The 23,294-nt window shown below is 38.1% G+C and overlaps 2 protein-coding genes across 3 annotated transcripts in view; one reads left to right on the forward strand and one right to left on the reverse strand.

Moving 5' to 3' along the window:
• The window catches only part of IKZF3 (IKAROS family zinc finger 3), an 87,823-nt gene extending 86,123 nt beyond the window's left edge, over nucleotides 1-1,700 (reverse strand). The window contains exons 1-2 of the mRNA XM_054511169.2: nucleotides 1,691-1,700; nucleotides 805-954 (exon numbers count right to left, since the gene is read on the reverse strand). Coding sequence (XP_054367144.1) covers nucleotides 805-954; nucleotides 1,691-1,700 — 160 coding nt within the window. The remainder of the gene's footprint in view (nucleotides 1-804; nucleotides 955-1,690) is intronic.
• Nucleotides 1,701-4,623: 2,923 nt separating this feature from the next.
• Nucleotides 4,624-11,262, forward strand: ZPBP2 (zona pellucida binding protein 2). 2 transcript variants are annotated; one of them, XM_045888076.3, is made up of 8 exons: nucleotides 4,624-4,713; nucleotides 4,962-5,027; nucleotides 6,121-6,246; nucleotides 7,613-7,774; nucleotides 8,380-8,598; nucleotides 9,230-9,312; nucleotides 10,273-10,453; nucleotides 11,023-11,262. In XM_045888076.3, the coding sequence occupies exons 3-8, from the start codon at nucleotides 6,168-6,170 to the stop codon at nucleotides 11,115-11,117; spliced, it is 819 nt and encodes a 272-aa protein (XP_045744032.1). In that variant the 5' UTR covers nucleotides 4,624-4,713; nucleotides 4,962-5,027; nucleotides 6,121-6,167; the 3' UTR covers nucleotides 11,118-11,262. The 2 variants fall into 2 exon arrangements, with proteins under 2 accessions (XP_045744032.1, XP_045744031.1); XM_045888075.3 differs by having other exon boundaries at nucleotides 4,630-4,816.
• Nucleotides 11,263-23,294: the final 12,032 nt, after the last annotated feature.

Consider the following 23,294-nt stretch of genomic DNA (forward strand, 5'->3'; position numbering starts at 1 on the left):
TTTATTAAGAGAAAGAATATGTTTCTCACAAATTCTGATCTTCGAAATATCACCACCTTCCACAACTTGAAAAACATCTGCCATTTTCAAGGTTTTACAAACACTTGTTGAAAAGACCACTGATAAGTTTACAATAGTAGTGTGAAATTTTAGTTATCCCAAGTAAGTATATACTGGAAATTTTTTGAGAAGCGAGGAGTTTCACGACTTTCAAAATTAATTCAAATGAAATTTTTTAACTGAGCCTGATTTTTGCTTTGGGTAAAGAAGGATCATTAGAAGATAGAGTTCCAAGGGAACCACCAGTGCCAACCACTTAAAAATTTACCTCTCCCATATGATAGCATTTACTCTTATAAGGAAAAAAAAAAAAACTGTCACGTTTCATTCTAAGGAAGTCACTCAGATTAGCAGAATTCCAATGGACACTGAGGCCATGGACGAAAAAAGCATCCAAAAGGCTCAGTGATTCCAAAACCCAGGTTTGCTGCCATTTCAGGGACGCCCCATAAGTACTCTTCCTCTGCAGACTTAGAGTTGACCCCTCATGTCTGACAACCCCTAAGACATAAAATTGAGAAGAAGTTATCACTTTCCAAAGTTAGGTGGGGGCTGGGGGGGGGGGAAGCAGTATGAGAGATGTTTGAGAACCGACACGCTTTGCCTTCTGAAATGCCTCATATTTACTTTTGACAAAAGAAATCAATAGAAGCAAAACCGAGATTCAGAAGGAACTCTCTCTGCTGCGTGCACCGGTCGAGCTTTTCAAGGACCCCTTAGAAAAGAAGCGGGCTGGAGGCTCACCTTCCATCTCGCCGCCGGGCTGGGCTGGAGTTGCGCTCTGGCTACCCGGCCGCTCCACGTGCTCCTGCCGTCGCCGGGACGCAGTGCGCAGCTGGCGGGAGATTCCCGGCGCGGGGAGTCCCCGGGATCCGGCCGCCGCGTCGGCGCAGACTGAAAGGGGCAGGAGCCGGCGACCCGCCGGTGCGCGGGGTTACAGCGGCGCTGGCTGGCGGCGGCTTTAAAGCACGCTCGCCGCGGAGCTCCCGAGGTTCCGCACCTCCAGCCCCCTTTTGAATATCAAACCCGAGAACCAGATAGGATGGAAATGGCGCATCAGTAAATTGTCCCAAAGTGTCCATTCGGAGAAGGATAATGGATGGGAGAGTAATATATGGGGGGGAGGGACGATCTGGATTGTTTTCTTAGAAGTTTAAGTTCAAAGAGGTTTGTCTTAAATTGAAAAGATCTGGAACTTTTGGTCTAGACTCGGGGATGATAGCCATGAATACCGTCAAAGAGAACGCACTCCATTCGAAGTATTATGTTTTTCTTCTCTGTTTTTCTTTTCACATGATAATTCTTGGTCCAAGTTTTCAGAAAATTCTAAGACAGTTCAAAAGGATTTGGGCACTTTTATCAACTCAACTTTTTCATTTCGGAGAGCAAAAATTCTCTCACTTTTGTTTTCCCTTCTGGGAACTGCTTGCCACCACTCACAAAATACTGTGCACTTTATTTATGTGTTTATTTTCTACTACTCTGCCTTCTTCCAAGTAGGATCTGAGACAGCTTACAAAAATACATATACATACATATATCAGAAAAGTAAGTAAAGAAAATAGAGCTAAGGGGAGGGTGTGATAAGATAGTAAAATTAATTCAAAGATATTACTGCACAGAAACATACCAGCCAACATCTTTCCTTAACATCTTCCTGCTTTATAGAGGTAAAGCACAAATTTGACTATAGGAAAAGGAAAGGGGAAGTGCCCATATAACAAGTTTTCAAAAGCAGAATTTTTCTTTACATTGAGGTCTAAGGGACATTGTTCTGGTGAATCCTTATAAAGATATCCATTGTGTTGAATTGGACAACATGTGAATGATGCTCAAAAAGGTCACTTCCACCCTTGTTAGAAAATTGTATTGTTACTGTATAAAAATATAATTCAGACTTAAGTTTGGGGGGTTGTGCTTCAGCAGACCATATCAGAAGAAACCCACACTTACAAGTTAAAGTGTCCATGTTGTAATTTATGAATTTTAGTTTATTTTAAATATGCCTTGGTATAGAAGGCCAACATATGTGTGTGTATCTATATACATACACATTTATGTGTGGTGGGTGATATTTTTTAATGAGTAAATAACTTGCATTGGCTTTGTTTTAAGATCATGACACCATGGTAGTATCTCTGTAGATTGTATGGGTTGGAGTTCTACAGGATAGTATCAATTTTGGAGAAATACTCTAAACACCAGGTCTAATTATAGTATTGAAAGGGGAAATTTGTTGTTTGTTAGTTTCTAAAAGCAAAAATAGCACATCAAAAGTAGCAGAAGAGGAACTGTAAAATTTCACAGGGATGGTTTAAGGATGAATAGTTATTTGGTTGTTAAAAGGATGTAAACACTGTTATTATACTTAGCAGTGGAACGTGTTACTACTCTGTAAATAATTAGTTCAAAATGGAGTATTTCAAACTCCAGAGAACGGTACGTAGGAGAACAGATAAAAAGTAGGTGGATGAAATAAATTATGTAGCTACTCCACCCTCAAGGAGGTGGAGCATAATCCCCACTCCTTAGTGTGGGCTTCACATAGTGACTTCCTTCCAAAGAGTACAGTATGTAAGGGAGGGAAAAGAGTAATTTTCAAGTAGAGAAATCTGACAAACACTACCTTAGCCAGGTGATCAAGGTGACATCAACAGTGATAAAACGTGTTGATAGTATGTACCCTTAATATGATGTTATGGGAATGGCACTTTATCTCTATAGTCTTCTACCCAAAAATCTATAACCTTAGTAGAATAATGAGAAAACATCAGACAAATTCCAATAGAGAGGCATTCTGCAAAGTACCTAACCAGTTAAGGTCGGGTAATGTAATCAAAATTGTCATTAACTGTGAAGATAATCAAAACAAGAAATGTCTGAGAAAGTCACAGCCAAGAAGAACCTAAGGAGACATGATGACTTAATGTAGTGTGGGAGTCTGGATGGGATTCTGGAGCAGAAAAAGGACATTAAGTAAAAACTAAGAAATCTAAATAAAGTATATGCCTTATTTAATAGTAATGTATCAACACGGGTTCATTAATTGTGAGAAATGTACTATACTAATGTAAGACGTCATTAGTGGGAAAAACTAGGTGGGAGTACACAAGAACTCTGTACTATACTCACAAATTTTCTGTAGATCTAAAGCTGTTCTAAAATTAAAAGTTTATTTTAAAAGAATGGAGGGTTACTTTCAACAAACTACTACTCATTTGGTTAAGTCTCTTCTCACAGTATTCAAAGTTTATCACACAGGATTTATAAGGATCGATTACTTCTAATAACTGGGAAACTAATAAAACACTGTGCGTTTATAATGTACTTTGACTAAAACTGGAATATCAAACCGCTAGGGAATTAAAGATAATGCCTAAATTTGTCTTCATTATCACCACCTCAAGAAGGAAGGGAACAGTTGAGACTAAGCCATGAATCTAGACACAGTAACTGACATGGGTGGATCTGACTCACCGAATCACATCTTATGGCTTAAGCTATGTAGGTATAATTAACAGTGACTAAAAATGAAATCACTGACAAAGGTTGCTCCTGGACTATCTGAGATAGTCCTAGTACTGACTTGGCTCAAAGGAAATAAAACTGAAAACTCTTGATCTCACCTAAAATAATCATTCTGCACCCTGTCTGAACCTTGGTCTCTTTACCCACCAGCCTACTCAAAACCAACCCCGAGGATGTCCCGCTGCTAAGAAATAGACAACAAACAGGCCACCAAGCTGGTCGCCAAGAAGGAACCATGAAAGACGCGGGCATGTTCTCTTTCTGAGCTCTGTGATCTTTACTCATCTGTCATCCGTCCCCACAGGAAAAGCAGACTTGGGGGATCTTGCCTTTCTATTGGGCCCATTTTCAAAAGCAAGGTTACTTCGGGACCCTAGATAAATTTGAATGGGGGCCTCCCAACGCCGCCGTCTGATACTTGATGTGGAAATTAAAGGTTAAATGTTCCTCTAGCGTGGGAAGGGCTGGAGACGCCTTGTTGGCACACGAGGGGTTGATCTTCAGGTTCTTCGTTTGGGGGGTATAAAATGCAGTTAGGTAAAAATTGGGTGGACGAGTTTGGAAAGGATCCCGCACACAACTTCAGGCAGAATTCATGAGAAGCAAGGCACCGATATTCCCACAGGCTCTTTGCTTCCTGTAAGGAGGAAATTCTCACACGCGGCTCCCTCCCTCCGGTCCTAATGTAATTGCATCCTTAGTCGCCTTACCCCATCGTCCTATTTGGGATCCACAGTATTCCTCTCGTGAATCTCTTCAGCCTCCAGAAAAGGAAAAAACCGAAACGCGAAGGCTTGGCTTCTTTAACATTACTCTCTCCTTCTCTCGGGGGTAGCGAGGCGGGTCTACTCAGAGAACTAAGTCACAGAGACGGCGGGAAAATGGCGCCAGGCGCGAGGTCCTCGCACGAGGGCGGGCGCGTGCGCGCGAGGGGGCGGGGCGCTCGCCTCCTGTGCTCTGGCCCAGCACGCGCCCGCCCCGCCCCCGCGCGCGAGGCCCCAGAGCGCGCACGCGCTCTCCTGTGCGTCCGCTCCAGCTGTCGCGACGGACCGGTAGGGGAGCTGACCCCGGCGGTTTGCTCCGCTCTGTGGAGGAGAGATGGGGAGGCGCTGGGCCTGGGCTGAGGTAGGAAGGAGCCGGCCCCTCGATGCCTCCCGCGACGCTAGTCCCTGAGCCGTGATGCGAGCGTGGGTCCTACTCTCCGCGGTGCTCTGGCACCTCACTGGAGGTGGGGCTCCTGCCGCCTGCCCCTCCCCCGCCCACCCGCCTCGCCCCCTTCCCAGTCCTGCCCGCTCCTCTTCGCCTAGCCCTGCCCCACTCTGAGCCCCCGCTCCTCTTCTACCTAAAAAGTTAATGGTTTCTCTCTTCCACAGTTGGATGGCAGCGTTCTTCTGAACGTACCGGGAAAGGCCTCATTTATGGCAAGCCCGGACACCCAGGTACTAAGGACCTCTTCGCCCGCAGAGTCTTATCAGAAGAGCCGGGTGTGCAGTGGCCCCGCTTAATGTTCTTCCAGCGGAGGGAAAGGGAGAGAGAGTTCACTGAACGTCCACCTGGTGCTTGGCACTCGCGTCATTTCATCCTTACAGCGACGCCTTAGTGTATCACCTGGCCTAAAGCCACACAGCTCATAAAGAGCTAGGATTCAGTCCAGATCTTTCTCTGATGCCACCTCACTTCCAGGTGTCTCTGCTGCTTTGCAATGTGCGAGGCCCACTCAGAGTGATTTCCAGGGCTGCAGGTCCCTCTGTTCGGAGCTCCTACACATCCTTTAAGGCTCAGCTCAAAAGTCGTTTATCACTGTGCTGACACTTTCCCACACTGCCCAAGGAAAATTGGTCACGCGGCTAGCTTTAGATAATTTGGGGCCAGTTCACAGCATTTGTCATGTTTGGGATCTCTCCATGTTGGAGCCCTTCCCCTTTTCCCCACTCCCCAAATTGTGGGACAGTGTCTTCTTTGTAGGTTTAGGGCCTGGCATTCAGTAGACTTTAAAATTAATATCCTGTGGGACTGCGTTGGTTCTAAGTAGAGTATTGCTGCCTCTACCAGATCCGAAACACAGAATAGGTAACTGCAGAAAATCTTTCCAGTATGCCCCCGCATAAGCTTAATTATTGTTCCCAAAAGAGGACATTTATAGTTAAATATCAAGTTCCTCTTAGGGATGACAATGATTATCTTGAGAATAGTTTTGCAAACAATTTCAAATCCTTTTCTGATCTTTAAATCAATTCCCTTAACCCTTCAAAGAATTGAGATTCAAGTGAGTTCTGAATCTGTACATTAAAATGAACTAAATATATCACGTACATTTTTATAAACAAAACTATAATGTCACAGAAAAAACTATCAGTCTAGAGTTTTAAAAACTTATAAGAAGAAATTTATATTAGCATTCTAAGTGTTACAATGATATGCTGATTTTTAAAATACTGAAATCCAAAAAGAACTACTCAGTGTGTCTTTGGGACAAAAGAAGGAAGTGTATTTCTTAATTTAATTTTGCTTTATATTATTTTATTTTGTCAGTGAAAATATATGTAAAATTACATCACAGTAGCCCAATCCTTGCCTGTATGGATTTTAAACGTGCTAAAAAAGAAACAGTGGACCCCACCTACTTATGGATTGGGCCTAATGAAAAGCCATTAACAGGTAATTTATTTGATCTTAGTTATCTTCTTAAATGATAGGGACTTTTTTTTTTAAAGAAAAGCACTGTCACTTATTGGGATGAACAAATTGAAATTTAATTTTAACTGTGGTTTCACCTGCTCCATACTTAGATACAGCAAATAGTGTTATATCTAGGTCTGTGCCTTATTTTCTATTTATGAAAAAAACTGAAGCAGTAATTTTTGTATCCTTCCCAGAGCTATATTAGTTCAAAAGTTTTTATAAAACCTAAGATTTGGGGCACTGGGTGGCTCAGTTAAGTGTCTGCCTTCTGCTCAGGTCATGATCCCAGGGTCCTGAGTCAGGGAGCCTGCTTCTCCCTCTCCCTCTCCCCCTGCTTGTGCTCTCTCCCTCTCTCTGTCAAATAAATAAATAAAATCTTTAAAAAAAAAACAGGGGCGCCTGGGTGGCTTAGTCATTAAACGTCTGCCTTCAGCTCAGGTCATGGTCCCAGGGTCCTGGGATCGAGCCCCGCATCAGGCTCCCTGCTCAGCGGGAAGCCTGCTTCTCCCTCTCCCACTCCCCCTGCTTGTGTTCCCTCTCTCACTGTGTCTCTCTCTGTCAAATAAATAAAATCTTTAAAAAACAAAACAAAGCAAAAACAAAATTTATCTTTGTAGCATCTGTATTGGAGATGAAGCATCTAATGTGTAATTTTTCATGTTGTTAGAAGAGTGTATTGGAATATTAGCATTATTAATTTCTGTCTTATGTGAGGAAATTGTGTAATACTACAGAGCAGTGTAATCTCATTTACTAGATTACCAGCATAAACCAATTGAAATTAGAGGCCAAGAAATGAGTTAAAGAAAACCAAAAAATATATATATAATATATATCCAAACTAAATGTATAAGTTAAAATGTGCCCATATTCTTACCAAAGATCATAAAGTCATATCTCTGCTTTACATATCTCTGCTTTACTATAATATATATATTATATATATATATTTTAAAGATCTTATTCATTTATTTGCCAGAGAGAGCACAAGCTGGGGGAGCAGCAGGCAGAGGGAGAAGCAGACTCCCCGCTGAGCAGGGAGCCCGATGCGGGGCTCAATCCCAGAACCCTGGAATCATGACCTGAGGCAAAGGCAGATGCTTAACCAACTGAGCCACCCAGGCGTCCCCAAAATATATTTTAAAAGTGTACTTATCTTATGTGGTTTTCCATAGAGTAATAACAGAATTAAGATTTTTTTTAATTCTTGAAGTTAAATAGTCCATTAATTTTTTAAGTTTTGTATTTATTTATAACTCCAAGTCTACTAAATAATGTTTGAATTGTTATATGTTAAATATGTTATATGTTAAATAACCAAGTATTTACTATTTCTGTTTAGGAAATAATCAAATAAATATAACTAAAACAGGAAAGCTGATGATGGAAGATTTTCTGGAGGCTTTTTCTGGACTTTATACATGTACTCTTTCTTATAAGACTGTCAAAGCGGAAACTCAAGAAGAAACGATAGTAAAGCAGAGATATGACTTTATGATCTTTGGTAAGAATATGGGCACATTTTAACTTATACATTTAGTTTGGATAAGAATTAAATGTATGGTCTCTTCATTTAGTGAAAATGAGTCTGTTATATATAATCATTATGACTTATGGAGTATTTTGGCGTGCAAACTCTTAAATTGATATCTAGATAGTGTGTCCTAAATAATCCTCTTTCAGCCTCCCACTTCCACCATCTGTACAATCTACTTTACCACAATTTTGCCAGGTCATTTAGAACTGATGTTTAATTCTATAAAAGCAAATTGATGATCCTTTTCACTGGACTAGTGCTGGCAGCAATGACACTTTCTGCAAATTAAGACATTCCCCCATCTTATTTTTTTTTATACTTTTAACTTATCTATATATCCAGCCATTTCTTCTCTTGTACTGAGTAGATAATATATCAGATGAAAACAACCTTTTTTCATTAAAGTTATTAGTTTTGTATATTTTTTGAGGACAAACTGGTAAAACATTTGATTAGATAAATTTCTATGCTGATTTGCAAGATTAATGAGATTTAATATTACATGTTATTTGCAAATTGTTTAGTAACACAATGGTAAGCACAATTGTTTTTATTCTCATCATTTTTTAAAGCCTATCGGGAACCTGATTATTCATATCAGATGGCTGTACGTTTTACCACAACGTCTTGTGAAGGAAGATACAATGACCTGCTTTTTAGAGTGCTGAAGAAAATCTTGGATAATTTAATCTCTGATTTATCATGCCATGTCGTAGAACCATCATATAAATGCCATTTTGTTAAAATTCCCAAACATGGCCTCATGCATGAGCTATTTATAGCCTTTCAAGGTAAAGAAAAAAAAATTAACATTTCTTTAATGTGAGATATCTTACAAAATAGTAAGCCTTAAATATTTGTTAAGCACTAAAGTATATTGTTGGTGCTAGCCTGGTTAAGGTTTTAAAAATTAATATATTAATTATTTACTTTAAACAATGATATATTGTTGCTTATCTTTTATTTTTTTACTTATTTTTTTAAGTAGGCTCCACGCTCAATGTGGGGCTTGAATTCACAACCTTGATGTCAAGAGTTGCATGCTCTGCCGACTAAGCCAACCAAGCACCCCAGTATTGTTGCTTATCTTTTAGAAGTCAGTATCATTTTATAAATACTATCCACCTAATATTTAATTTATAAATTCCCAAAAACTTAAATTGTGTTTTTGAAAAGAACCTATTAAAAGAGAGGAACCAAACCAAATTGATTTCCATTCATTGTAGTTACTTTGATTAGCCCCCAGATGGAGTGAAATCATAATGTATAAATTATTCAAATTGTGCACTTTACTCTATTACTAGGATTAGATAGATTAAGCACATGCGTGCATACGTACTGAATTCAGCATTCAAAGCTTTATTGGAATGGTTGGAACTTTTTAGAATCCTTTTGTGAAGATACCATTTTTTTCCTCTCCAGTTAATCCTTTTGCACCAGGGTGGAAAGGTGCATGCAATGATTCTGCTGACTGTGAAGATATCACTAATCATAATATCCTCCAGGTGAGAATTTCAGTGTAGGGGGCAAGTATTTGAATAGTTAATACAAGCTATGTAAACATTTTTGTAAATACTTCATCTTATTAATTTAAATGTTTCTTCAAAAATCGATTTCTCCGTGTTGTGAATATTAATAATAGACATTCTAAGCAAGTAGATTTAAATTACTATTTTAAAAAATGTAAAGTATTATTGATATTTGGTTTCAGTTTTTTAAGCAGAGATGGTGAGAGTCGGCTATATCAAGATGTTTTGGAATAATACATCTAGAATAATATATAGCTCCCCAGGTTAATAGTATGTATTTTTTCTATGATGGAAGGATGGGTCCCTGGTTTTTGTTTCCCAGATGGTAACTAAGTAGCGGCTTGAAGAACAGCCCCACAATCATGTAATCCTAGGTTAAACCAGTAGTTCTTCCAAAATTGTATCTCTGCTGGTCATAATTGTTGCTTTCCCCTCTGCCATTCTCAGAGGCTAAGGTCATAGTCTAAAAACTCCCTTTACTCTCCTGATCTAGTTCCTGAGCCCATACCCTTAATATTGTGCATGGCTTATGGAAAGCACTCAGTTAATATTAGTTATTATTAAACTCTGTGTTCAAAAAATAAAATTTACATCATTGGTTTGTAATGCTGATTAGAGAACAGTTTTGGTTTCTATTTTGCTTGGCTCTTTGGAATTAGAAATAATGAACTCTCAGTTATCCATACATGAAATAGACATGCTGCAAATAATTTAAACCTCAATTTAATTTTTCTTAACTATTGTACATATGAATTGACAATAATTGATAAGGTCAAGGCTAGACTAATTTTAGTATTAACACACAACTTTTCAGGAATTCATCTGTTGGATAAAGCATGACATGCTTATACTATATTTCATTGCCTCTGCTATAGGAGGATAAATTTGGTTCACAATTTAGTTATTGTACTTCTTTCTGGTATTTTAAAATCTTAGGCAAGAAATCGGATAGAAGAATTTTTCCGGAGCCAAGCATATATTTACTACCATGACTTTAATAAAACTATACCAGCTATGCATTTTGTGGACCACAGTTTTCAAGTAATACGTATGGATAGCTGTCGTCCAGGCTTTGGAAAAAATGAAGGTCTACACAGTAATTGCGCTAGCTGTTGCGGTAATTATAAAATATAAATATCTAAATATTTAGGTTATATAGTCAGAAGAATAGATTAATAATTCCCTTAGGATAATTGAATATAGTGATTCTTTCACAATAAGTTATATTTAGTAAAAGGGAAGTAAAAATTCAAAGCCCAAATTTCTAAATATAATCATCCTCATGTGTATTAATTCTTCCTAATGCACTCTTCTGTTTTATAAAACATTTCTATAGTATTCTGAGTTAAGCTGCTATGCTACAAAGGAAAACAACAGAATGGTCCTATCTAGAAAACAGAATTGCTTTTTCCTAGAAATAGGAACTCATAAATGGGGCACTAAAGATACTGTAAAATGCTGATATTAAAGGAAAAAATAGGATTCTAACTTTCTCCTACCTTTAAGATCATCAAATTACAATGTTTCAAACTCATAAATAGTCTTCCACAACTTAATTGGCTGAACATTACTCAGTATAACATAGGGTATAGAAACAGTGTGATACTGAAGGCAAGATTTATATTACTGGTATAAAATACTTCTCACTGACATGATAGTAATCTACTCCATATTTTTCCTTTGCAGTGGTTTGTAGTCCTGGGACTTTTAGTCCTGATGTTGATGTTACTTGTCAGAGCTGCATTTCCGTCCGTATTTATGGAGCTAAATCTTGCACATAAACTTCAAACAAAAATCATATTATGAAGACTATAGGTGAAAGTATTGTTACTTGCTTGTGGAGGTGGGGGACATAAGATAGTTTGTTCACATCCCGGAGCATCAGAGATCCATTAAATAAGACCAATAAGACCAAAACATTGGAAAACATACATTTTAGAAACCTTAAATGATAGTTGACATGGCATTTCTAAGAAGGAATCTAGTATCTCCAGTGGACAAAGGAAAATGTATTAGTGGATGATTTTCAATGAAATATGTTTTGCTGTTTACAAACTGAATCTGTTGCTCTGTACCTAAGCCTATATTAAGGTCAAGAAGAGTAGCAAAGTATAATATAATAAAAACTTTATACTTTCCATATATTAATTTGTTTGAAATCACTCTGATATGATATAAGGCATATATATTACCTTTGTAATTAGAACCAAAAAAGTTGTTTCTTTTGGTCCCTTTGCTTTTAGTTTGTGTTTTAAATAATTAGTTTTAAAAGTGTAGTGTTAGATTTATAGAATAATTGAGCAGATATTACATAGAGTTTCGTATACCCTCACCCCTCCCCAATTTCCCCTATTAACCTATTGCATTAGTGTGATACATTTGTTACAAGTAATGAACCAAAGTTGACACTATTATTAACTATAGTTCATAGTTTACATTAAGGTTCATTCTTTGTGTTATACAGTTGTATGGGTTTTGACAAATGCATAATGCCTTGTGTTTACCATTACAGTTTCATACAGAATAGTTGCACCACCCTAAAAATCCCTTGTGCTTTACTTATTCATCTCTCCCTCTTGCTCCAGAACCCTTGACACCACTGATTTTTTTAATGTCTCTCTGGTTTTGCCTTTGCCAAAATGTCATGTACTTGGAATTACAGTACGTAGACTTTTCAGGCTGGCTTCTTTCACTTAGCAATATACATTTAAGGTTCCTCCATGTCTTTTTGTGACTTGATCATTTTTTATTGCTGAATAATATCCCATTGTATGGATGTATGAAGGACATCTTGGTTGCTTCCAGTTTTTGGTGATTATGAATAAAGCTGCTGTAAACATTTGTGTGCAGGTTTTTGTGTGGACTTAAGTTTTCAACTCAATTGCATAAATATCTAGGAGCATGATTGCTGGATTGTATGGTAAGATTATGTTCAGTTTTGTAAGAAATTCCCAAATTGGTTTACCATTTTGCATTCTCACCAGCAATGAATATGTTCTTGTTGCTTCTCATCCTTACCAGCGTTTGGTATTTTCAGTTTTTTGGATTTTGCCATTCTAATAGGTATATAGTAGAATTTCATTGTTGTTTTAATTTGAAATTCTCTAATGACATCTGATGCAGAGCACCTTCCATATGTTTATTTGTATATCTTCTTTGGTTAGGTGTCCAGATCTTTGTTCATTTTTTTATTGGATTGTTTATTCTCCTATTGCTGAATTCTAAGAGTTCTTTGTATATTTTAGCTACAAATTCCTTCTCAGATACATGTTTTACAAATAGTTTCTCCCATTCTTTCTCTTCACTCTTTTAACAGTGTCTTTCATCAAGCAGAAGTTTCTAATTTTAGTAAAGTCCAACTTACCAGTTTTATTTTTCACGGATCATGCATTTGGCATCATACCTCTTCACCAAACCCACAGTCATCTAGATTTTCTCCTGTTATATTCTAGAAGTTATATAGTTTCATGTTTTACATTTAAGTCTAACATTAGTTTTTTGTGAAGAGTATAATTTGTGTGACTAGATTCATTATTTTACATATGGATGTAGAGTTCCAACATCATTTGTTGAAAAGACTGTCTTTCCTCCATTGAATTGCCTTTGCCCCTTTGTCATTGATCAGTTGACTATATTTGTGTGAGTCTATGTCTGGGTTCTCTATTCTGCTCCATTTATCAATTTGTCTATCCTTTCATTAATACCATGGTGTCTTGATTGCTGTATAGTAAATATTTTTTTTTAAGATTTTATTTATTTATTTGAGAGCGAGAATGAGAGAGAGAGAGAGAGCATGAGAGGGGGAGGGTCAGAGGGAGAAGCAGACTCCCTGCCAAGCAGGGAGCCCGATGCGGGACTCGATCCCGGGACTCCAGGATCATGACCTGAGCCGAAGGCAGTCGCTTAACCAACTGAGCCACCCAGGCGCCCCGCTGTATAGTAAATCTTAAATTTGGTTAGTATCAGTCCTCTGACTTTGTTCTTTAGTATTGTGTTATTCTGGATCTTTGGCTTTCCATATAAACTTTAGAATCAGTTTGTTGATAACCACCAAATAACTTGCTGGGAGTTTGGTTGGAATTGCATTAAATCTATAGGTTGCATTGGGGAAAATTGACATCTTAAATATATCAAGTCTTCCTATCCAGGAACATGGAATAGCTCTCTGTTTATTTAGATTTTATTTGATTTATTTAATCAGAGTTTTGTAGTTCTCCTTGCATAGATCCTGTACATATTTTCTTAGATTTATATCTAAATATTTAAGGTTTTTGATGCAAATATAAATTACATTGTATTTTTTAAATTTCAAATTCCAGATGTTCATTGCTGGTATTTAGGAAGGCAATTGGCTTTTGTATATTAACCTCATATCCTGTGATCTTACTGTAATTGCTTATTAATTCCAAGATGTTTTTTGTTGATTTCTTTGGGATTTTCTTTTTTTTTAAATAAGATTTATTTATTTGTGAGAGAGAAAAGGCGTGCATGGGCATGTACATACATGTGTGCATGGGGGAAGGGCAGAGGGAGAGGGAGAGAGAATCCTAAGCAGACTCTGCCCTGAGCATGGAGCCTGATTCCGGGCTCCATCCCATCACCCCAAGATTACAGCTAGAGTGGAAACCGCCTGCAGTGGAAACCAAGAGTCAGACACTCAACAGACTGCCATATCCAGGTGCCCTGATTCTTTGGGATTTTCTACATAAACAATCATGTTATCTACAAACAAAGACAGGATTGTTTCTTCCTTCCCAGTCTGTATATTTTTCACTTTCTTGTCTTGTCTTACTACATTAACTGGAACTTCCAGTATGATATTGAATAGGAGTGGTAAGAGAGGACGTCCTTATCTTGTTCTGGATCTTAGAGAGAAAGCATCCAGTTTCTCACCAGTAAGTATGATGTTAGCTATAGTTTTTTTAATAGATGTTCTTTATGAAGTTGAGGGAGTTCTACTCTATTCCTAGTTTGCTGAGAGTTTTTATCATGAACGGGTATTGGATTTTGCCAAATGCTTTTTCTGCATTTATTGATGTGATCATATGATTTTTCTTCTTTAACCTGTTGATGAGATGGATTGCATTAATTGATTTTCAAATGTGGAATAATCCTAGCATATTTAGAATAAATCCCTTTTGGTCATGGTGTATAATTATTTTTATACACTGTTGGATTTGATTTGCTAATCGTCTGTTGAGGATTCTTGCTTTTATATTCATGAGACATATTGGTCTGCAGTTTTTCTTTCTTGTAATATCATCTGGTTTTAATAATAGGGTTATTTAGTATTAATATTAACATTGTAGATAAGTGAGTCAGTCAGGATCCTCTTAGGAGACAGAAAACACAAAGTAATTTGAGCAGGAAAAGTTTAATACAAAGAAGTATTAACTATAACAGGATTAGAATAGCAAGGAATTGGCTAGTAAGTTATAAAGAGAGCCCTAAAGAATATAGGAATAGCAGATGTAAAGAGCAGCTACTGCCACTAGGACTGAGATAGAGTGTCCAAGAATGAGCCACCATCTCCCAGAGGAGACATCCAGACCTTACTGAAGAGGGCACAACCATGGGTCACTGAATGGCAGAAGTCACTGATGCTGGAATTCACTCTTTAGCTATAGTTTTTTTAATAGATGTTCTTTATGAAGTTCTACTCTATTCCTAGTTTGCTGAGAGTTTTTATCACTCTAACTTTCCAGAGATCCACCTTTTAGGGTGCCAAGGAAAGTTGTTCATGGGGTAATTTCTCACTCAACTACAAAACCACACAAGGAGGAGAGGTTTTTGCCAAAGCTGCTGGCCACCATGCACTGTGGGATATGAATACTGGAAATGTCTCAGGAGCCTGCCAAGGCAACAATCTAGAACCAGAAAGAAAATTCTTTTCCTCCTCTAGTGTCTCTTCAGCATCGTCTCTGACAAATTTAATGCTGTGCCAGCTGGTAAAGGAAAACATTTACAAGACCCAGATCCATTTTCACAAAACAGATAAAAATATATTTGGAGCTGAGAGGCAACAAATTAATAACTGACACAGTACGACCCTTTGACTATTCAGCTTCCATATACACCTTTCTACATACCTTTGAACATTTGTACATTGACAAAGAACTTTTATATTTCTACCTAAGAAGATACAGCTATCCATCATACAAGTATTCACCATTTCCTAAAAATATAGCAACACATAGTTCCAATAGTCATTGTTTCTATTGCTGACTATATTAATTATTCCTCAGATTCATTCACAGTCCCATTCTGTTTCCTAAGGACTAAATTGTAAAATTCACTTCCAACAACTTGAATATGAACTAAAAATCAGAAGAAAAAAGGGTAGTGAATTAAAATAACCATGAATATAACAATCAAAGAGAGAATATGCAAAGCACTTTGTTTCTGTAATTGGTCATGAGGTTGTAAATGGTATCTGTGGCTTCCTTCTTCAACTACTCATGCCGTCTTTTTCTTGGCCTCAGCCAGAGAACTTCAGTTGCTCCAGGTTCTTTACCTGGTGGAATGACCAAAACCTTCATTCCCAAAGGATATGGGTCATCATGTTCTGCCCTTTTTTATTATTGTTGTTGCTATGTAGTTTTCCATTAGCCTTTATTATTGGGCAAGGAAGAACTAAGAAACATCTCAGAAAATCTGGGTTCCAGAAACAGTCCTCCTTGCTGCCATCTTGTAGCAACTCAATTCTCCCTTGGTAATCAGGATCATTGTTCCAGTCAGTAAGTTAACACACCGCCTCCCTTTTTTCTGGCCTGTTGGATTCCGTTGCATATGGAGCTTAAATGTCCAGGTGGCAGTCTCATCTTCCAATTCAGGAAAGAACCATTGTTGTGTTTCCGGGTAGAAGCATTCCCCCACTTGAGGACAGTGATCTCCAAACTGGTAGAGCTTAAAGTTGCCAGGATAGAAAGTAAAAAAATTCTGCAAGTGGATTGCTAGGTATAATTTCGAGAGGGTCCTCTCCTACTTGCACCTCTGATTTCTGGACTATTCTATTCTGTCTATGAAGGAGATAGCACTATATATATTGGTCTCTGATTCAAAGCATATACAGAACCCCTTTGTTTCAGGGTATTATCTCTCAACTGACACTGTAACTAAGATTTTGGTAAGCCATTTCACCTTTAAGTTACACCAGTTGCTTCTGGGTGATGGGGTATGTGGTAAGACCATTTAAATCCATGGTTATGAGCCCATTGCTTCACTTCCTTTGCTTTGAAGTGAATTCCTTGATCAGACACAATGCCGTGTGGTATGTCATGATGGTAGATAAGGCACCCTATGAGTCCACTGGTGCTGGCAGAAGAAGCATTCTGAGCACAGAAGGTAAATCCACACCCAGAATTTGTGTCTTTTCCAGTAAGGATGAATCTCTGTTGTTTGGACAGTTTTACTCTGTCAGTGTAAAAAGAATTAGTCACACAGGTTAATGAATATAATGTTGCCCTGAGATAGACTAATGCATTATTCTTTTTTTATTTATAATAGTCTGTCTCATTGTGAAACAGAATTTTATAAAAGAGAGAAACAGAATGTGAACATTTTAATGATTGAATTCTAAAGGGAAACTTCTGTCCCCTTAAGAATTAAATGTCTCGGGGCGCCTGGGTGGCTCAGTCAGTTAAGCGTCCTCTGACTCTTAATTTTGGCTCAAGTCATGATCTCAGGGTCATGACATCGAGACCTGTGTTAGACTGCACCCTCAGCGGGGAGTCTGCTTGAGATTCTCTCTCCCTCTGCCCCCCCCCCCGCCGCCCCCACTCACTTGTGCTCTCTCTCTCAAATAAATAAATACATCTTTAAAAGAAAAAAAAAAAGAATTGAATGTCTCCTTCTTGAAGGTGGAACTACCACCAGAACCATCCTAGAGAGATAGGTGCCCAGGGAACTGAAGGGGGAAAAGCTGCATGTGCTCTCAAAGAAGAGCTGACACATACATAGCACTGTGTGCCGGGTACTATTCCAAATGTTTTTGATGCAGTTGTTCAATAGTCCTCATGTTTGTCATAGTAGCTACATATTCATTATTCCCATTTAAAAAAATTTTTTTAAAGATTTTTTTTTAAGATTTTATTTATTTGAGACATAGATAGAGAGCGAGCATGAGCAGGGAGAGAGGCAGAGGGAGAGGGAGAAGCAGGCTCCCCGCTGAGCCAGGAGCCCGACGTGGGGCTCGATCCCAGGACCCCGGGATCATGACCCGAGCCGAAGGCAGATGCTTAGTGACTGAGCCACCCAGGTGCCCCTTCCCCAGCTCTTTTAGATAATCCCACAGAATGTAGGCACTGCTCTTGAGTTTGTGAATTTCTTTTTTCCTGAGCCAGGAAACTATTTTCTCCTTTTACATTTTATTTTTCATCCTCCAGTGTCCTTTTACACTTTAGATTGTTGCCATATTTGCATCTTAACTGCGTTCATCCTTGGCAAGCTTTCCTTACCCCACAGTCCATGCATGTGATAAATGTTTCTCAGGGCCCTACTTCCCTTCCTCCTTCGGTTTTGTAAGCTTCTTTAGTCCCTCAGAAGGAAGAATGTAGATAAACTGACAGATTAGTATGGTTACCTTTAGCTCTATGCGTAGAAATAGTTTTACAGTCAGAAACAAGACCTGATCTCAAGAAAAAGAATTTTTAAGTTACAATCATGGATAAAAACACAAGATTGCCAGCTTTGTGCAGGTGTCAGTGGCTGAGAATGAATTGTTTTCTTACTGTAGCAGGCTTATTTCACCAGTAACCCATTCCTCAGAACTGAAAATTCAGTAGCCAAGAAAGAACAAATTGTAGCTGTTAGGAAGTAATATAACCTCAGACAGCTGTGGTACAATAATGAATTGTGTAGGTCTAAAAGCCCCTGAAGTTGCAGAAATATGCCTGGTGCCAAAGTGTAGTTCCAGAGTGTCAGTGTTGTTTATGAAGACTGCTAGAAATGTGAGGTGGAGTTTGGATAAACAGATACCCTGCTATCACTTTGGATCCTCCCAGGGTAACACATTGATATCTGGTATCCAAATCCAGACACAAATAGAGAACAATGAAGGTGTTTGGAAAACAAAAGAGATAAGGAAACAGGAAGCAAAAAGGAGAAAAAGTGGTTTTAACCACCAACCACTGATTAGAAGATGTTGCATAACAACTTAGAGGGTAGAGGAAGTACACCTCAGTCCAAAGGAGCTTGAAGTCTGTTTCTTGCAGACATAGATCACACAGCTTTTGACTGAAAAAGCTCCTGGACCCTCCCTCATTTCTGTGGAAGTTTTCTGAGATGTAGGTCACATAGAAGAAAGTCAAACACATTAAAATGCAGAGGATGACTAAATCGAGGGTAGAGATGTGTGCATGTGCCTCTCTCTTCTTTCCTTCTGACCAAGCTCTGTTTGAGTCTAATATTCAATGGTCTTTAAAGCACCTTCCAAGGCATGTCTGTCCTGAATGACAGAAAACAAGTGAGGAAGAATCTGCAGCCTACAGTGGAAAGACCCTGGCTTTCTGATTCTAGTCCTGACTCCCTCAGTTTCTAGTACATCTTTGGCAAAGACCATTTTATCATCTCAGCTGTGGGGAAACTAATCCCAGTTTCAACCTTACAGTGTAACTTTATGTAGTCATATAATTTATAAGAAAACTTTGTAAACCATAAACACCAACAATTTCAAAGTTCTGTATTAGATTGTGGGACCTGTGATAGATAAAGAAACAAGTCTATACAGCTAGGAATCCATGGCTTTCTCCATAATGTGTATACATCAGTCAATAATCTTTCATTCACTACCACGCTCAATAGTCTCCGTCTCTGTCACCAGGGAGGGCACAGACTCGTGTCTGAGACAGATTAGTACAGTACTGTTTGATTAAGTGCTATTGTAACCTAGATGGTAGCTTAGGACCCTCTGTCCCTTGACTATTTCAGTGGTAGACTTTAGGGAAGATTTCAGAAGGCAGATGGAGGAAGGGTTTACACTGCCACAACACACACAAAAAGCTTCAAGTAGAACAGTAAACATCACCATTCTTTCTTTTTTCCACCACTTTTATTGTGAATTGTAATGTGCATACAGAAATATGCATTACACACAAAAGCATAGCTTAACAAATAATTATCAAATAAACATCTGAACTACCTAGCACCCAAGTGAAAAAATACATCTAGCATCCTAGAAACCCATCCCTTTCCCATGCACCTCTCCCTGATCATATCCCTGCTCCAAAAAGGATGATTCATAATAATTATTTTCTTTCTTTTCTTTTACCACCAAAGGGTAGATTCCTAAATTATTTTCTTACCATAGCAGGCTTATTATTTCACCAGTAACCCATTCCTCAGAACTGAAAATTCAGTAGCCAAGAAAGAACAAATTGTAGCTGTTAGGAAGTAATATAACCTCAGACAGCTGTGGCACAATAATGAATTGTGTAGGTCTAAAAGCCCCTGAGGTTGCAGAAATATGCCTGGTGCCAAAGTGTAGTTCCAGAGTGTCAGTGTTGTTTATGAAGACTGCTAGAAATGTGAGGTGGAGTTTGGATAAACAGATACTATGCAATCACTTTGGATCCTCTCTGTTTTTTAACATGTGGAGAGAATCAAATATATTTTCTTATGCCTTGATTTTTTCTCAAGATTAATCTCATACAGCATTAGTTCATTTGTATCCATTGCTATATAGTATTCCATTATATAGATATACAATAATCCCCCCTCATCTGTGAGGGATACATTCCAAGACCCCCAGTGGATGCCTGAAATTGTAGATAGTACCAAACATATCCATTAGGATTTTCTTATTTATTTATTTATTTATTTATTTATCTATCTATCTATCTTTAGGATTTTTCTCTTTTAAAAAGTTCTGTAAAAGACTTTTGTCTATTTTTCTGTTGTCTTTTTTAATTTTTATAAGCTCCCTATACTGGATACTGGATACTATTGCTTTATGAGTTACATATGTTTTAAATATCTTCTCCCTCTCTATGGTTTATCTTTTCACCTCTTGATGATACCTTTTGGTGAACACAAGTTTTTATTTTTATTTTTATTTTTTTAAAGATTTTATTTATTTGAGAGAGAGAGAATGAGAGACAGAGAGCATAAGAGGGAAGAGGGCAGAGGGAGAAGCAGACCCCCTGCCGAGCAGGGAGCCCGATGTAGGACTCGATCCCAGGACTCCAGGATCATGACCTGAGCCGAAGGCAGTCGCTTAACTAACTGAGCCACCCAGGCGCCCTGAACACAAGTTTTTAATGTTAATATAAGTGTAGTTTTACCTTTCACATTTAGATCTAAAATCCGCCTGGAATTAATTTTTATATATGCTGTGTGGTAGGGATCAAATTTCATTTTTTTTTAAAGATTTTATTTATTCATTTGAGACACAGAGATACAGAGAGAGAGAGAGAGAGAGCATGAGCAGGGAGAGAGGCAGAGGGAAAGGGAGAAGCAGGCTCCCTGCTGAGCAGGGAGCCCGATGCGGGGCTCAATCCCAGGACCCTGGGATCATGACCTGAGCTGAAGGCAGACGCTTAACCATCTGAGCCACCCAGGCGCCCCTCAAATTTCATTTTTTATCCATGTGGTTACCCAATTGTCCTGGTACCATTTATTGAAAAGTCTAGCCTTTCCCCACTAATCTGCAATACTTCTCTCATATACGAAATGTTCATTTATGCAGGAGAATCTATGAGCAGTCTCTTCTGTTTTTCTATCCCTGCTCTAATGCTACACTATAATTATAGCCTTTATAATCCATCTTGATATCTGGTAGAGCAAGTTTTTCCACCTCATTCTTCAAGAGTATCATAGCTCTTTTTGTCCCTTTCCACTTCTGTATTAAATTTTAGAATCAGCTTGGGGCACCTGGGTGGCTCAGTCGTTAAGCGTCTGCCTTCTGCTCAGGTCATGATCTCAGGGTCCTGGGATCGAGCCCCACATCGGGTTCCCTGCTCGGTGGGAAGCCTGCTTCTCCCTCTCCCACTCCCCCTGCTTGTGTTCCCTCTCTTGCTGTGTCTCTCTCTGTCAAATAAATAAATAAAATCTTTAAAAAAAAAAAAATTTTAGAATCAGCTTAAGTTATACACTCACACAGAACTGTTGAAGTTTTGTTGGGATTGCATTGTATCCATAAATTAATTTGGGAAGAGTTGACATTTTCACAGTATTGTGTCTTGTAATCCTTCAACACAGTATCTCTAAGTCTTCTCAGGTCTTTCAATAAGATTTTTTTTTAAAGATTTTATTTATGTATTTATTTGAAAGACAGAGGGAGAGAGCACAAGCAGGGGGAGCAGCAGAGGGAGAGGGAGAAGCAGGCTCCCCACAGAGCAGGGAGCCCTACCTGGGGCTCAATTGCAGGACCCTGAGATCCAGACCTGAGCCGAAGGTAGACGCTTAACCAACTGAGCCACCCAGGTGCCCCTCTCAATAAGATTTTAGTATATGTGCTGCCGAAGCGAGCACCCTCTCAATAAGATTTTAAAATTTAATGTGTTAGAACTCCAGGGATGCCTGGGTGGCTCAGATGGTTAAGCGTCTGCCTTCGGCTCAGGTCATGATCCCAGGGTCCTGGGATCGAGTCCCGCATCGGGCTCCCTGCTCCTTGGGAGCCTGCTTCTCCCTCTGCCTCTCTCTCTCTCTCTGTCTCTTATGAATAAATAAAATCTTTAAAAAAAAAAAAAAAAGAACTCTTTAAGACCTTTTGTTAGATAGATTCCTAGGTATTTCATATTTTGGGTGCTATTACAATGAGTATTTTTCCAAATTTCATTTTTTTGTTGCTGATGTATATAAGAAAGAATATGATTGCTTTGTGTATACTGATTTTAACAAATTGCTAAATCATTTTTCACTTTAATAATGTATCTGTAGATTCTTTTGGACTTTCTATATACATATTAGATCACCTGCAAGTAATGTTATTTTCTTTTTTTTAATCCCTATATATTGGTGGGGTTTTTTTTTTTTTTACTTTACTTGCTAGACCTTCTATACAATGTCAATATAGATAGTGAGAGCAGGCATCTTTTTCTGGTTTCTCATCTCAGAAAGACAGCTTATTTTACCATTAAATATGATGTTTACAGATATTTTGTAATATGTTTATCAGGTTAAGGAAATTCCCTTCTATTCCTAGTTTTCTAGGAATTTTTATCATGAATGGAAATTGAATTTTATCAAGTGCATTTTCTGTATCTATTGAGATTATCATGTTATCCTTCTTTCTTAAACTGTTAATATGGTGAATTACATAAATTGATTTTTCAACGTTAAAGCAGCCTTGAAATCATAGATAAATCTAACCTTGTCCTAACGTATTATCTTTTTTTGTTTGATTTGGTTTGCTAATTTCTTATTTTTGCATATAAGTTCGTGGGTAAAACCGGCCTGCATTTTAGTTTCTTTTGTTCTTGTTAGATTTTACTAGCATTATAAATGGGTTGGGAAGTATTCCCTCTTTTTCTGCTCCCTGGGAGAGTTTGTATAGATTGGAACCATTTATTCTTGAATGTTTAATTGAATTTACTGGAGAAACCATTGGGTTAGAATTTTCTTTATGGGAAGATATTTTACTGTTGATATAATGTCCTTTGTGGTTATAGGATTTTTCATATTTTCTGTTTTTTCTTGGTTTACTTTTAGCAAATTATAGTTTCCTAGTATAGTGCCCATTTTATCTAAAATCTCAAATTTATTGGTATAACATTGTTCTTAATATTCACTTATCTTTTTTTTTTAATTCACTTATCTTTTTAATGCCTGCAGCGTCTATAGGACTGTCCACTTTATGTATGTGCCTATTTTTTTTTCCTTTTATCACTCTAGTCAGAGTTATGTCCATTTTATTAATCATTTCAAAGATCTGTTAACTGTCTTTATTGAAACTTTTTTTAAAAGATTTTATTTATTTATTAGAGAGAGAGAGAGAATGAGAGAGAGAGAGCATGAGGAGG

This window comes from Mirounga angustirostris, unplaced genomic scaffold (assembly GCF_029215605.1).
Source record: "Mirounga angustirostris isolate CCGP_5_RB_7025 unplaced genomic scaffold, mMirAng1.0.hap1 SCAF_17, whole genome shotgun sequence".
Classification (NCBI taxonomy): Eukaryota; Metazoa; Chordata; class Mammalia; order Carnivora; family Phocidae; genus Mirounga; species Mirounga angustirostris.